The sequence below is a fragment of the Coregonus clupeaformis genome, chromosome 7 (genome assembly GCF_020615455.1).
Source record: "Coregonus clupeaformis isolate EN_2021a chromosome 7, ASM2061545v1, whole genome shotgun sequence".
NCBI lineage: Eukaryota > Metazoa > Chordata > Actinopteri > Salmoniformes > Salmonidae > Coregonus > Coregonus clupeaformis.
The window spans coordinates 50,844,203-50,859,922 of record NC_059198.1 but is presented as its reverse complement, the minus strand read 5'-3'; the positions used below and the strand labels follow the sequence as shown (position 1 = coordinate 50,859,922).

General features: G+C 41.7%; 1 protein-coding gene across 2 annotated transcripts in view; it reads left to right on the top strand.

Moving 5' to 3' along the window:
* Positions 1-15,720, top strand: part of LOC121569939 (collagen alpha-1(XI) chain-like) — a 202,515-nt gene that overhangs the window by 115,679 nt on the left and 71,116 nt on the right. For both annotated transcript variants that reach the window (XM_041881290.2, XM_041881292.2), the window contains one exon: positions 3,112-3,165. In XM_041881290.2, the coding sequence (XP_041737224.1) occupies positions 3,112-3,165 (54 nt within the window). The remainder of the gene's footprint in view (positions 1-3,111; positions 3,166-15,720) is intronic.

Here is a 15,720-nt window from a genome sequence, read left to right as displayed (position 1 = left end):
AAAAATGTAAAACTTTTGAAAGAAATAGCTTCTACTTTATTAAAGTCATTATATTTTCAATGATTGAATTGGAATTTAAGTTTACTTCCTCAATTGACTGCCTTTAATTTGAATTGACACCAACCCTGCTTCCCAGGTTGTTGTGGAAAACAGTAAATACAGCCAGACAGCTGTGTTCCAGGCCTTAAATAAACTAAGTTACAGTTGAATAGACTGATTCTGTATTTTAACAAGCATAGCATAATAACAGCATGGAACACAGGAGAGAATTACCCTAACATGATGAACACGGCATGAACAGTGCATCTCTCCGCATATCCCACTGTTCTCCTTTTAGAGTTTATTCAGCAAAGCTTTGCATTCATCCCTCTCCATTATATTATCCTCACAGGGCAGTAAAAGCTGCTAACAGCTCCACAGAGCAGGGAGCACCCCCAGTCATTACATTTTACGCTCAATTTGTTGTTCCCAACCCAAGTGACACATTAGCTGAGGCGCTGGTTTTATTACCTGGTAACAGGATGGGGGAGTGGCTAATAGCAGAATTGATCACAGCAATAAGATGTTCCAGTCTCCCAGGCCCTAGGCAGTGGGCATGGATCCATCCACACAGCTTCCCTGGCCCTAGGCAGTGGGCATGGATCCATCCACCCAGCTTCCCTGGCCCTAGGCAGTGGGCATGGATCCATCCACCCAGCTTCCCTGGCCCTAGGCAGTGGGCATGGATCCATCCACCCAGCTTCCCAGGCCCTAGGCAGTGGGCATGGATCCATCCACCCAGCTTCCCTGGCCCTAGGCAGTGGGCATAGATCCATCCACCCAGCTTCCCTGGCCCTAGGCAGTGGGCATGGATCCATCCACCCAGCTTCCCTGGCCCTAGGCAGTGGGCATGGATCCATCCACCCAGCTTCCCTGGCCCTAGGCAGTGGGCGTAGATCCATCCACCCAGCTTCCCAGGCCCTAGGCAGTGGGCATGGATCCATCCACCCAGCTTCCCTGGCCCTAGGCAGTGGGCGTAGATCCATCCACCCAGCACTGCAGAGGAAGCATTCAGTGCATATAAAGATGTAACTCTCTTGCTTTCCATCTGTTTTTTAGGCCGGGTGGCAAAAAAGCTGTCTGAATCTTTTCCAAACAATGCCCAATCATTAATCACTCTGCCACAAGATAATGACTCCATGAGAAGTCACCAAACATTTGACTGTTGAATGCCCAACAACTGAAAAGGTTTTGCCATTAACCCTAACAACAGCATACCCCTGGCTAGACTGTAACATATTTCACCTCCCAGAATAAGTCTAAATACTCCGATATTAAATTTACATTTTAGTCATTTAGCAGACGCTCTTATCCAGAGCGACTTACAGTTACTGAGTGCATACATTTTCATACTGGCCCCACGTGGGAATCGGAACCACAACGCTGGCGTTGCAAACGCCATGCTCTACCAACTGAGCTACACGGGACTACATAAAATATATATATATAAGCGGACATAAAATGTGACATGATTGGCATCAGCTATCTACAATCCTTTTGTTTATTTTGACATGACACAGTCAACGTATCTCCTCCCTGCCTTCCCTTCATGTTTGATATCTGTATGTTTTATGTATCTTATCGTGGTCGTTGAATTATACTTTGACTTTGTCCGTTCTTCTCAGTCAGTCTATGTTGTCAGGAGTTGACATCATAGCATAGAATGCAACAACAGATGCATACAGACAAGAAATCGATGAAGACGTTCATGCCATCTTTGATCTGAATCAAACAGACAGCTGATGGATTTCACATCTGATTCCATCACTATGCTTGATATCTGACCAATTAGCATCAAGTCCACTTCAGATATTGAGATCATAGTTTTACTTTAGATGAAAATATCCTTAGGATGATATTTCCCTTTTGGAGTCTCAAGTTAAATCATTACTATAAAAGGGAGATATTTATGTCCTTGTTATTGTCCTATGTCTTTTGATTAACTTTCTTAGCCAGTTTCCAAAACACAGATACATCTTTATTCTGGACTGATAAGCATGCTGAATTGAGAATCTGAAATAGCTGTTTAGTCCAGGACTAGGGTTCCTGGTCCCTGGTGTCCCAGACACCAGGGACCAGTTACCCAGACACCAGGGACCAGTTACCCAGACACCAGGGACCAGTTACCCAGACACCAGGGACCAGTTACCCAGACACCAGACACCAGTTACCCAGACACCAGTACCCAGTTACCCAGACACCAGGGACCAGTTACCCAGACACCAGGGACCAGTTACCCAGACACCAGGGACCAGTTACCCAGACACCAGGGACCAGTTACCCAGACACCAGGAACCAGTTACACAGACACCAGGGACTAGTTACCCAGACACCAGACACCAGTTACCCAGACACCAGACACCAGTTACCCAGACACCAGGGACCAGTTATCCAGACACCAAGGACCAGTTACCCAGACACCAGGGACCAGTTACCCAGACACCAGGGACCAGTTACCCAGACACCAGACACCAGTTACCCAGACACCAGGGACCAGTTATCCAGACACCAAGGACCAGTTACCCAGACACCAGGGACCAGTTACCCAGACACCAGGGACCAGTTACCCAGACACCAGACACCAGACACCAGTTACCCAGACACCAGGGACCAGTTACCCAGACACCAGACACCAGTTACCTAGACAGCAGGGACCAGTTACCCAGACACCAGACACCAGTTACCCAGACACCAGGGACCAGTTACCCAGACATCCTAAACATGTCAACATGGAAATTAACAAATAAAAAACTGAAAAACAAATGTAATGGAACATAACATAAACGATATAATGTAATATTTCCATAACTAATGTGTTTTCATGTACCATACTGCACACAGTTATTACATGGTTAAACCAGTAAGTACAAGTACTCCTCATCCTCTAACCCTGGTCAACATATTACATTTAGTGGTTGTCCATTGGGCTACACACAACACTGACTCCACTATGTCCATAGATTCAAATTATCATTTTGGAAGAATTACATCAATAGCAAAATTGGAGGAAGTTATTGCATTGATCGAGATCAAGTTGTTCTGCAAGAATTTATATGTTGTTCTTGTCCACAGGGATTCCAAGGAAAGACAGGTCCACCCGGCCCAGGAGGAGTTGTTGGTCCTCAGGTAAGGTAATATAGGTTACTATAGGTACTATAGGTTTACTACAGGTAAGGTACTATAGGTTTACTACAGGTAAGGTGTTAGAGCCGATTTGGGCATATTTTGTATAAAAGACTGAACATACTGAGCTCCATGTACATTTGTGTAAATATATTAAATATTAATGTATATGATGAAATATTAGGTACGTACCTTTATGATTTATTTACTGGATTGAGATATATTCATTTGTTATTAGTGTAACTCAGTTTTTGGCCCCCCCTCTTGCCCATTCATTGTACTGTGTTAATTGTGTTAGTATAAAGGCAGGAAGTTGGGCCTTCGGGGGAGGAGTCCTTGCTAGATGCGGGAGCGGTATAGTTTTTTGACCATATAGACATACAGAAATACAGACAGACAGGTCATATTATATTATGTATTTGCATTTCAAGTAATCTCTGCTTTAAGTTGATTGGAGAATACCTTTTTGTTAGATAAGAAGAATAAACATTTTTTGTTGCACTATATCCCTGGATCTCATTGAATGTTTGGCCGTTTGGAAACGTTGAGTGTGGACTGTACGTCCGAAACAACCCCGCTTCAGGCTAGGGCAGTGGCTATGGTAAAGAGGAAAGGAAGCCACTACATTCAAGTCAAAAAACTCCGTGAAGGATTACTACCGGAAGGAAATCTCCGGTTCGGACACACGCTGGATTTTGTTCTATTTGTAATTGCATTCGGACCATAAGGACAGCTCGCTTGGAAGGATTTGAACTCCTAGATTTCGCCAGCCATGAGTAACCACTGCGAATGAATGAGCTGCCCTGTTCAAGGCGATCGTTTGATCATGCATATTATGGAAGCGCAAATGTGCTTATAATTGGAATGTTTGATAAACTTGGGAATGGAATTCAAAATACAGCGCTGTGAAAACAATTAAGAAGTTTAAGTTTGGGAAACACAGATCCTATGCACAATGTAGCCTAATCATATATCTAATATTTGGCCTAACGTGGAAATGCAATCCATCAACGCAACGAATGCAACTTAAGGATCTAAAGATACTGCGTGTTAAAACTTCATTAAAGGGACAAAACCTCAACGGGATGAAATGTTTAAAACGCATCTAAAATGCCAAACTTGCACATGTGCAATTCAAAATGGGTCAATATGCTGAAATGGATGACTGTGTTTTTAAAGATTAAAGGAGGTCTAAAGGGGCATTACGTTTAACAATCAAACCAACAACCGTGTCATTGTAAATTGAGTGAACTAAAAGTGAATGATGGAGGAGGAAATCCCAAATAAGACTCCACTGGAGAGGGCAGAGGAGCATCTAAATTCACTCTATGCAGCCCGGAGAGGCAAACTTGGAGTGTGTACACGCAAAATGAATGAAATAAAAGTCCTTCTTGTTGATGGAGGAAACATTGCAACTGTGAATGAGAGTCTTGAAGCATTTGATGCTGTGCTCAATGACTTTAAGAAGGCTCATGAATCTGTGCTAGAGCTGGTCACAGAGGAGGAACAGGAACAGGAGAGCATTAACTATTATCAACCAAGAATGAGAACTTATGAACATTTCCTGAAAGAGGTGGAAATATGGAAAAAGGCTGAAGTTGAGCCACAAACGCTCATTGAACCACATGACAGCATTTCCAATGTGTCAAAAATATCAAGTAAAACTAAGTATTCTAAGACTGCTTCCTCAGTGTCCTCTGAACGCCTTAAAGCCGAGGCAGAACGAGCAGCTCTACTAGCTCGCCAAGCATCATTACAAGACAAGCATGCATTGGAACTGGAGAAAGCTCAACTGAATGTTAGGATGGAAAAAATGGCACTGGAAACGGACATAGCAGCATATAATGCCAAACTGAAGGTCCTGGAGAGTACCGAGTCAACTTCTCAATCCCATTCTGTGGCAGCCCATTTACTAAGCCAAGAAGATGGAATGAACTCTTATTTTGAGAAACAGGAACCAGAGGTCTATGTGGAACCTGAACCATCACCTGTTGAGTTTGCTGCATTAGGTGCAGTTCCAAAGACCCCACTACAAAGAGTTTTACAACAACCGACCACAAAGCCATCAAACCCTATTCCGAAAACAGTCGTAAACCACACTCTTCAGCAGCCAACAGCAAGGTCTAGCAATCGACACAGAATCAACACTGCGGGTATCAGCCATAATACCAGCCATGATAACCTCTCTACTGTCATGCAAAGGCAGAATGAAATTGCTGACCTCCTTGTACTACAGCACAAACAAGCCACACTCCCTGTTAGGGAGATACCTATGTTTGACGGTGATCCTCTAAACTTTAGGCCATTCATGCGTGCATTTGAGCATGGTATAGAAGATAAGACAAGCAGTCACCAGGATAGGCTCTATTACCTGGAACAATACACCTCTGGTCAGCCCAAGGATCTGGTCCGTAGTTGTCTGCATATGGAAGCCAGAAGAGGCTCATGCAGTAGCTAAGAGGTTGTTAAAGGAACACTTTGGCAATGAAATCAAAGTCACCACTGCTTACATGGAAAAGGCTTGGAACTGGACAAACATCAAACCCGATGATGGAAAGGGACTGGGTGGTTATGCACTCTATCTAAGAGGTTGCTGTAACGCTATGCAAGACCTACAGAACATGGAAGAGCTTAATCTTCCCTCCAACATAAAGCTGATCATGTCAAAACTTCCCTACAAACTAAGGGAAAAATGGAGGTCTATGGCATGTGATATTTTAGAGAGAAGTCACCTGAGGGCCCAGTTCAGTGACCTGGTAACGTTCATGGAAAAACAGGCCAAAATACTGCAGGATCCGTTGTATGGAGATATTCAAGATCCCCTGTACAACAAAAGGTTTTTAAAACCCAAAACAGAAGCTGACTTTAAACAGCAGTTCAAGTCCAAGAGTAGGGGAAAGAGCTTTGCCACTACAGTAGCTGTAGTGGCAGATTGTGACTCTGAAAAACCTTTAAAAGAACAAACATTCAAAGTAAAGAGACCAGGCACCTACCCTTCTGATGCTCCCAGTATCTCATGTATATTTTGTGCTGGTGCGCATTTATTGGTCGACTGCCAACAGGTGAAGGCACAGCCACATGAATTCAAGGTTGAGTTTCTGAGATCAAAAGGCCTTTGTTTTGGCTGTTTGATGAGAGGACACTTAAGCAGAGAATGTAAAAGAAGGATGACCTGTCAGAGCTGTCAAAGAAAGCACCCCACTATCCTGTACATTGAAGGAAGAGAGAGATTTAGATCTCAAAAGGCAGATATGAGTGGTGTAGCAGTAAAGCGGGAGGAGACTGTCAGCAGTGCTCTTGTTTCACTGGAAGCTGGTGAAGATACCGGGGCCGGTACAGATTGTGCACTTGCAATTGTGCCAGTTCAAGTAAAGGTGGCAAATGGAAGCAAGTCTGTGTTAACCTATGCGTTTCTCGATTCTGGTAGCTCAGCAACATTTTGTACGGAGAGACTCATGAGGCAGTTGCAAGCTAAAGGCAGTGCGACTGAAATTCTGCTACGCACAATGGGGCAGGAGAGTCCTACCAAGAGCTTTGAGATATCTGGATTAGAGATTGGCAAGGTGGAAGGCGACACATTTCTTGCATTACCAAAGGTCTACACCCAACATAAGATCCCAGTGACAAGAGAGAACATTCCCACTCAGAAAGAGCTCAAAAGGTGGCCATACCTGAAAGAGGTTCAGTTGAAGGAGATTGATGCTGACGTCGAACTTCTGATTGGCGTAAATGCTCCAAAGGCAATGGAACCCTGGCAAATCATAAATAGCCAAGGCAACGGACCGTATGCAGTGAAAACCCTCTTTGGATGGGTGATGAATGGTCCTCTCAACAGTTGTACCATGGCAGAAGAATCCGGGCGTCCTACGGTGATGGCCAATCGTATCTCAATGGCCGACCTGGGGGTTCTTCTTGTAAATCAGTACAACCATGACTTCCCTGAGAGAGAGTATGAAGAGAAAAGTGAGATGTCAGCTGAGGATCGTAGGTTTATGGAGATAGTATCAAGCTCCATAACCCTCAAAGACCATCACTACTACTTACCGTTGCCCTTTCGCAACAAAGATGTAGTCCTGCCAAACAACCGTAACATGGCAAAGCAGCGGGCTCTAAATATTATCAGGAAGTTCAAGAAGGACAAAGGTTACGCTGCAGAGTACAAAGGCTTCATGGAAGAGATGATAACAAAAGGTTACGCCGAGAAGGTACCACAAGAACAGCTCCTCAGAGAGAAAGGCAAGGTATGGTACATACCACACCATGGCGTTCACCATAAGCGCAAAGGAACGATACGAGTGGTGTTTGACTGTTCATCATCCTATAAAGGTACATCTCTTAACAGTGAACTCCTTCAAGGCCCTGACCTGGCAAACACGCTTATAGGAGTCTTGCTAAGATTTCGGCAAGAGCACATTGCCATGATGGCAGACATCGAAGGAATGTTCCATCAAGTACGTGTCCATGAAGATGACTTAGACTTCCTGCGATTCCTATGGTGGCCGGATGGTGATACTAACAAAAGATTGGAGGAGTACAGAATGACAGTACATCTTTTCGGTGCTATATCCTCTCCAAGTTGTGCAAACTTTGCACTGCGAAAGACTGCAGAAGACAACTGTGAGGGGTACGATGAAGAGGTGATTCAAACAGTCAAGTCCAACTTCTATGTTGATGACTGCCTCAAGTCAGTGGCCACAGAAGAACAAGCCATAGCTCTCACAAGAAACCTCAGGGATGTGTGCTCTCAAGGTGGGTTCAAATTGACCAAGTGGGTCAGCAACAGCCGCACTGTACTAGCTTCTATCCCTGATGAACACAAAGCCAAGCAGATAAAAGAACTGGACCTGGACAGAGAAAAGCTGCCTGTTGAAAGAGCACTTGGAATCCGATGGAACATTGAAAGGGATGTGTTTAACTTCCAGGTCACTGTCAAGAACAGACCCCCTTACAAGAAGAGGTATTCTCTCAACTGTCAGCTCTATTTATGATCCATTAGGTTTCCTCGCCCCATTCGTATTAAAGGCAAAGCAAATTCTTCAAGTGCTCTGCAAGCTAAAGTGTGGATGGGACGAAGTCATCCCTGAAGAACACTCTATTTCATGGAAGAGATGGCTCTCAGAGCTGGACCAGCTCTCCAGATTCCAGATCAACAGGTGTATGATGCCGGAGAACTTTGGTCAAATCAAGACCGCACAGCTGCATCACTTCGTGATGCAAGTGAACAAGGTTATGGCACGGCAAGCTACCTTAGGTTCACAAACGTTATGGAAAAGGTCCACATCGCATTCATACTGGGGGAAATCAAGGGTGACTCCACTCAAGCAGATGACGATCCCCAGACTGGAACTTGCTGCAGCAACATTGGCAGTGCGAGTGGACAGGATGTTAAGGTTGGAGCTCCAGATTGAACTTGAGGAGTCAACTTTCTGGACAGACAGCCAGTCGGTGCTAAAATACATCCGCAACGATACCAAGAGATTCCATACTTTTGTGGCTAATAGGGTTGCTATGATCCGTGACCTATCGAAAGCAAAACAGTGGAGGTATTTGAACTCCAAACACAACCCAGCCGATGATGCCTCAAGAGGATTACATGTTGAAACTTTCCTGAACTCAAAGAGATGGCGCAAAGGACCAGAATTCCTGGAGAAAACAGAAACACAATGGCCGAAAGTCCCCGAGGAGCTTGGCTCCATCCCTCCAGATGATCCAGAGGTGAGAAAAGACGTCATCGTAAACAGTACGTGTGGAAGAAAAGAGTCCGACCAGCAAACTGATTGAGTACTATTCAACATGGAACAGCTTGAAGAAAGCAGTTGCCTGGATGCTGAAACTGAAGAGACTTCTACTACAGTTAAGCCAGAAAAGGAAAGTTCTCACCCAAACTGATCCAGGATCAGATCAGAGTCTGACAAACTCACTGAAGGAACAATTGACAAGTTCAAACTGACGCTTTGGAAAAGAAAGTCTGTCTGTAGATGACCTAGATGAAGCAGAAAAGGTCATCATTCGATTTGAGCAACGACAGCACTTTAAACAAGAAATTGCACTAGTTGTAAAAGGAAAACAATGTGCCAAGAGAAGCGGCTCAATCTGTAAGCTTGATCCAATAGTTGACAATGGCATTCTGAGAGTAGGAGGAAGGTTAAGCAAAGCTGCTATGCCTACGGAACTAAAGAATCCTATGATCCTGCCCAAAGACTCCTACATCTCCAGACTGATCTTACTCCACATCCATGAGCAGGTTGGCCACTCTGGGAGAGGTCACATGCTTTCTAGACTTCGCCAGCGATATTGGATACCCTGTGCCAACTCCTTAGCAAGGAAGATCCTTAAGAGCTGTGTCTTCTGCAGGCGGATGCAAGCTAGAGCTGGGGAACAGAAGATGGCTGACCTTCCACAAGATCGGGTAGCACCTGATTTGCCGCCTTTCACCCATGTGGGCATAGATTACTTTGGCCCCATAGAGGTGAAGCGAGGCCGCGTTCATGTGAAGCGGTATGGTGTGATCTTTACTTGCCTTGTGAGTCGAGCTGTCCATCTAGAAGTTGCTAGTTATCTGGATACTGATTCCTGCATCAATGCCCTGCGCAGGTTCATCTGGTCGAAGGGGCCCAGTAACAAGTATCAGAACAGACAATGGCACCAACTTTGTTGGAACACACAGAGAGCTAGGAGAAGCTCTGAAAGAGCTGGATCACAACAAGATTCAAAATAAATTACTGAAGGAAGGAGTGACATGGTCATTCAACCCTCCCTCTGGAGCCCACCATGGGGGGTATGGGAGAGGTTGATCCGACTGGTGAAAAAGATCCTCTATTCAGTCCTTAAAGAGCAAGTACTGGATGATGAGGCTTTGCAGACAGCCTTGTGTGAAGTTGAGGCGATTATGAACGACAGACCAATCACTACTGTAACAAATGACCCTAACGATCTAGAACCCCTGACTCCGAACCATCTGCTTCATCTGAAAGCAAAGCCAGTCCTGCCACCAGGACTATTCCAGAGAAGTGACCTATACTCACGAAGGAGATGGAAGCAAGTACAATATATCACTGACCTCTTCTGGAAGAGATGGATCAGGGGGAGTATCTTCCACTTATGCAGGAGCGGAACAAGTGGAACAAAACTAAGAGAAACTTCAGTCCTGGTGACCTTGTGGTCATCGTCGATGACACCGCCCCAAGGAACTCTTGGCTAATGGGGCGTGTGGTGAAGGCTTTGCCAGGGGCCAAAGGTCTTGTCCGGAGCGTCATGGTTAAGACTAAGACCAATATCCTACAGAGACCTATCAATAAACTCTGTCTGCTCCTTGAGGCGACGAAGTGAGACACACACACACACACACACACAGTGCTCCATCTTTGAATCACGTGCACCTCTGATTCGTTGATGTCGTACTCTTACATTCTTTGATGTCATACATTTTGTGGACGTCAAACTCTTGACATTTTTTGGAAGTTGAACACCTTTACACTTCAACTCAGACTGAGATCTATGGACTATTTTCCTATATGGCACCTTGTATATTTGTATATAGCTATGAACTGTAATGGTGCTCTGGTATAGAATGTTTTTGTATTGGCTCTACGTTTGAATATTAAGTAATTGTTGTGCATTCAGTGCAGTCAACAATTAGGGGCCGGTATGTTAGAGCCGATTTGGGCATATTTTGTATAAAAGACTGAACATACTGAGCTCCATGTACATTTGTGTAAATATATTAAATATTAATGTATATGATGAAATATTAGGTACGTACCTTTATGATTTATTTACTGGATTGAGATATATTCATTTGTTATTAGTGTAACTCAGTTTTGGCCCCCCTCTTGCCCATTCATTGTACTGTGTTAATTGTGTTAGTATAAAGGCAGGAAGTTGGGCCTTCGGGGGGAGGAGTCCTTGCTAGATGCGGGAGCGGTATAGTTTTTTGACCATATAGACATACAGAAATACAGACAGACAGGTCATATTATAATATGTATTTGCATTTCAAGTAATCTCTGCTTTAAGTTGATTGGAGAATACCTTTTTGTTAGATAAGAAGAATAAACATTTTTTGTTGCACTATATCCCTGGATCTCATTGAATGTTTGGCCGTTTGGAAACGTTGAGTGTGGACTGTATGCGTCCGAAACAACCCCGCTTCAGGCTAGGGCAGTGGCTATGGTAAAGAGGAAAGGAAGCCACTACATAAGGTACTATAGGATTACTACAGGTAAGGTACTATAGGTTTACTACAGGTAATATAGGTTTACTACAGGTACTATAGGTTTACTACAGGTACTATAGGTTTACTACAGGTAAGGTACTATAGGTTTACTACAGGTAAGGTACTATAGGTTTACTACAGGTAATATAGGTTTAATACAGGTAAGGAACTATAGGTTTACTACAGGTACTATAGGTTTACTACAGGTAAGGTACTATAGGTTTACTACAGGTACTATAGGTTTACTACAGGTAAGGTACTATAGGTTTACTACAGGTAAGGTACTATAGGTTTATTACAGGTAAGGTACTATAGGTTTACTACAGGTACTATAGGTTTACTACAGGTAAGGTACTATAGGTTTACTACAGGTACTATAGGTTTACTACAGGTACTATAGGTTTACTACAGGTAAGGTACTATAGGTTTACTACAGGTAAGGTACTATAGGTTTACTACAGGTAAGGTACTATCGGTTTACTACAGGTAATATAGGTTTAATACAGGTAAGGAACTATAGGTTTACTACAGGTACTATAGGTTTACTACAGGTAAGGTACTATAGGTTTACTACAGGTACTATAGGTTTACTACAGGTAAGGTACTATAGGTTTACTACAGGTAAGGTACTATAGGTTTACTACAGGTAAGGTACTATAGGTTTACTACAGGTACTATAGGTTTACTACAGGTACTATAGGTTTACTACAGGTAAGATACTATAGGTTTACTACAGGTAAGGTACTATAGGTTTACTACAGGTACTATAGGTTTACTACAGGTAAGGTACTATAGGTTTACTACAGGTAAGGTACTATATGTTTACTACAGGTAAGGTACTATAGGTTTACTACAGGTAAGGTACTATAGGTTTACTACAGGTACTATAGGTTTACTACAGGTACTATAGGTTTACTACAGGTACTATAGGTTTACTACAGGTAAGGTACTATAGGTTTATTACAGATACTATATGTTTACTACAGGTACTATAGGTTTACTACAGGTAAGGTACTATAGGTTTACTACATGTACTATAGGTTTACTACAGGTAAGGTACTAAAGGTTTAATACAGGTAAGGTACTATAGGTTTACTACAGGTAAGGTACTATAGGTTTACTACAGGTAAGGTACTATAGGTTTACTACAGGTACTATAGGTTTACTACAGGTAAGGTACTATAGGTTTACTACAGGTAAGGTACTATAGGTTTAATACAGGTACTATAGGTTTACTACAGGTACTATAGGTTTACTACAGGTAAGGTACTATAGGTTTACTACAGGTACTATAGGTTTACTACAGGTACTATAGGTTTACTACAGGTAAGGTACTATAGGTTTACTACAGGTAATATAGGTTTAATACAGGTAAGGAACTATAGGTTTACTACAGGTACTATAGGTTTACTACAGGTAAGGTACTATAGGTTTACTACAGGTACTATAGGTTTACTACAGGTAAGGTACTATAGGTTTACTACAGGTAAGGTACTATAGGTTTACTACAGGTAAGGTACGATAGGTTTACTACAGGTAAGGTACTATAGGTTTATTACAGGTACTATAGGTTTACTACAGGTACTATAGGTTTACTACAGGTAAGGTACTATAGGTTTACTACAGGTACTATAGGTTTACTACAGGTAAGGTACTATAGGTTTACTACAGGTAAGGTACTATAGGTTTACTACAGGTAAGGTACTATAGGTTTATTACAGGTACTATAGGTTTACTACAGGTACTATAGGTTTACTACAGGTACTATAGGTTTACTACAGGTAAGGTACTATAGGTTTACTACAGGTACTATAGGTTTACTACAGGTAAGGTACTATAGGTTTACTACAGGTAAGGTACTATAGGTTTACTACAGGTACTATAGGTTTACTACAGGTACTATAGGTTTACTACAGGTAAGGTTCTATAGGTTTACTACAGGTACTATAGGTTTACTACAGGTACTATAGGTTTACTACAGGTAAGGTACTATAGGTTTACTACAGGTAATATAGGTTTAATACAGGTAAGGAACTATAGGTTTACTACAGGTACTATAGGTTTACTACAGGTAAGGTACTATAGGTTTACTACAGGTACTATAGGTTTACTACAGGTAAGGTACTATAGGTTTACTACAGGTAAGGTACTATAGGTTTACTACAGGTAAGGTACTATAGGTTTACTACAGGTAAGGTACTATAGGTTTACTACAGGTACTATAGGTTTACTACAGGTACTATAGGTTTACTACAGGTAAGGTACTATAGGTTTACTACAGGTAATATAGGTTTAATACAGGTAAGGAACTATAGGTTTACTACAGGTAAGGTACTATAGGTTTACTACAGGTACTATAAGTTTACTACAGGTAAGGTACTATAGGTTTACTACAGGTAAGGTACTATAGGTTTACTACAGGTAAGGTACTATAGGTTTACTACAGGTAAGGTACTATAGGTTTATTACAGGTACTATAGGTTTACTACAGGTACTATAGGTTTACTACAGGTAAGGTACTATAGGTTTACTACAGGTACTATAGGTTTACTACAGGTAAGGTACTATAGGTTTACTACAGGTAAGGTACTATAGGTTTACTACAGGTAAGGTACTATAGGTTTATTACAGGTACTATAGGTTTACTACAGGTACTATAGGTTTACTACAGGTACTATAGGTTTACTACAGGTAAGGTACTATAGGTTTACTACAGGTAAGGTACTATAGGTTTACTACAGGTAAGGTACTATAGGTTTACTACAGGTACTATAGGTTTACTACAGGTAAGGTACTATAGGTTTACTACAGGTACTATAGGTTTACTACAGGTAAGGTACTATAGGTTTACTACAGGTAAGGTACTATAGGTTTACTACAGGTAAGGTACTATAGGTTTACTACAGGTACTATATGTTTACTACAGGTAAGGTACTATAGGTTTACTACAGGTACTATAGGTTTACTACAGGTAAGGTACTATAGGTTTACTACAGGTAAGGTACTATAGGTTTATTACAGGTACTATAGGTTTACTACAGGTACTATAGGTTTACTACAAGTACTATAGGTTTACTACAGGTAAGGTACTATAGGTTTACTACAGGTAAGGTACTATAGGTTTACTACAGGTACTATAGGTTTACTACAGGTAAGGTAGTATAGGTTTACTACAGGTAAGGTACTCTAGGTTTACTACAGGTAAGGTACTAGAGGTTTACTACAGGTAAGGTACTATAGGTTTACTACAGGTAAGGTACTATAGGTTTAATACAGGTAAGGTACTCTAGGTTTACTACAGGTAAGGTACTATAGGTTTACTACAGGTAAGGTACTATAGGTTTACTACAGGTACTATAGGTTTACTACAGGTACTATAGGTTTACTACAGGTAAGGTACTATAGGTTTACTACAGGTAATATAGGTTTAATACAGGTAAGGAACTATAGGTTTACTACAGGTAAGGTACTATAGGTTTACTACAGGTACTATAGGTTTACTACAGGTAAGGTACTATAGGTTTACTACAGGTAAGGTACTATAGGTTTACTACAGGTAAGGTACTATAGGTTTACTACAGGTAAGGTACTATAGGTTTATTACAGGTACTATAGGTTTACTACAGGTACTATAGGTTTACTACAGGTAAGGTACTATAGGTTTACTACAGGTACTATAGGTTTACTACAGGTAAGGTACTATAGGTTTACTACAGGTAAGGTACTATAGGTTTACTACAGGTAAGGTACTATAGGTTTATTACAGGTACTATAGGTTTACTACAGGTACTATAGGTTTACTACAGGTACTATAGGTTTACTACAGGTAAGGTACTATAGGTTTACTACAGGTAAGGTACTATAGGTTTACTACATGTAAGGTACTATAGGTTTACTACAGGTACTATAGGTTTACTACAGGTAAGGTACTATAGGTTTACTACAGGTACTATAGGTTTACTACAGGTAAGGTACTATAGGTTTACTACAGGTAAGGTACTATAGGTTTACTACAGGTAAGGTACTATAGGTTTACTACAGGTACTATATGTTTACTACAGGTAAGGTACTATAGGTTTACTACAGGTACTATAGGTTTACTACAGGTAAGGTACTATAGGTTTACTACAGGTAAGGTACTATAGGTTTATTACAGGTACTATAGGTTTACTACAGGTACTATAGGTTTACTACAGGTACTATAGGTTTACTACAGGTAAGGTACTATAGGTTTACTACAGGTAAGGTACTATAGGTTTACTACAGGTACTATAGGTTTACTACAGGTAAGGTAGTATAGGTTTACTACAGGTAAGGTACTCTAGGTTTACTACAGGTAAGGT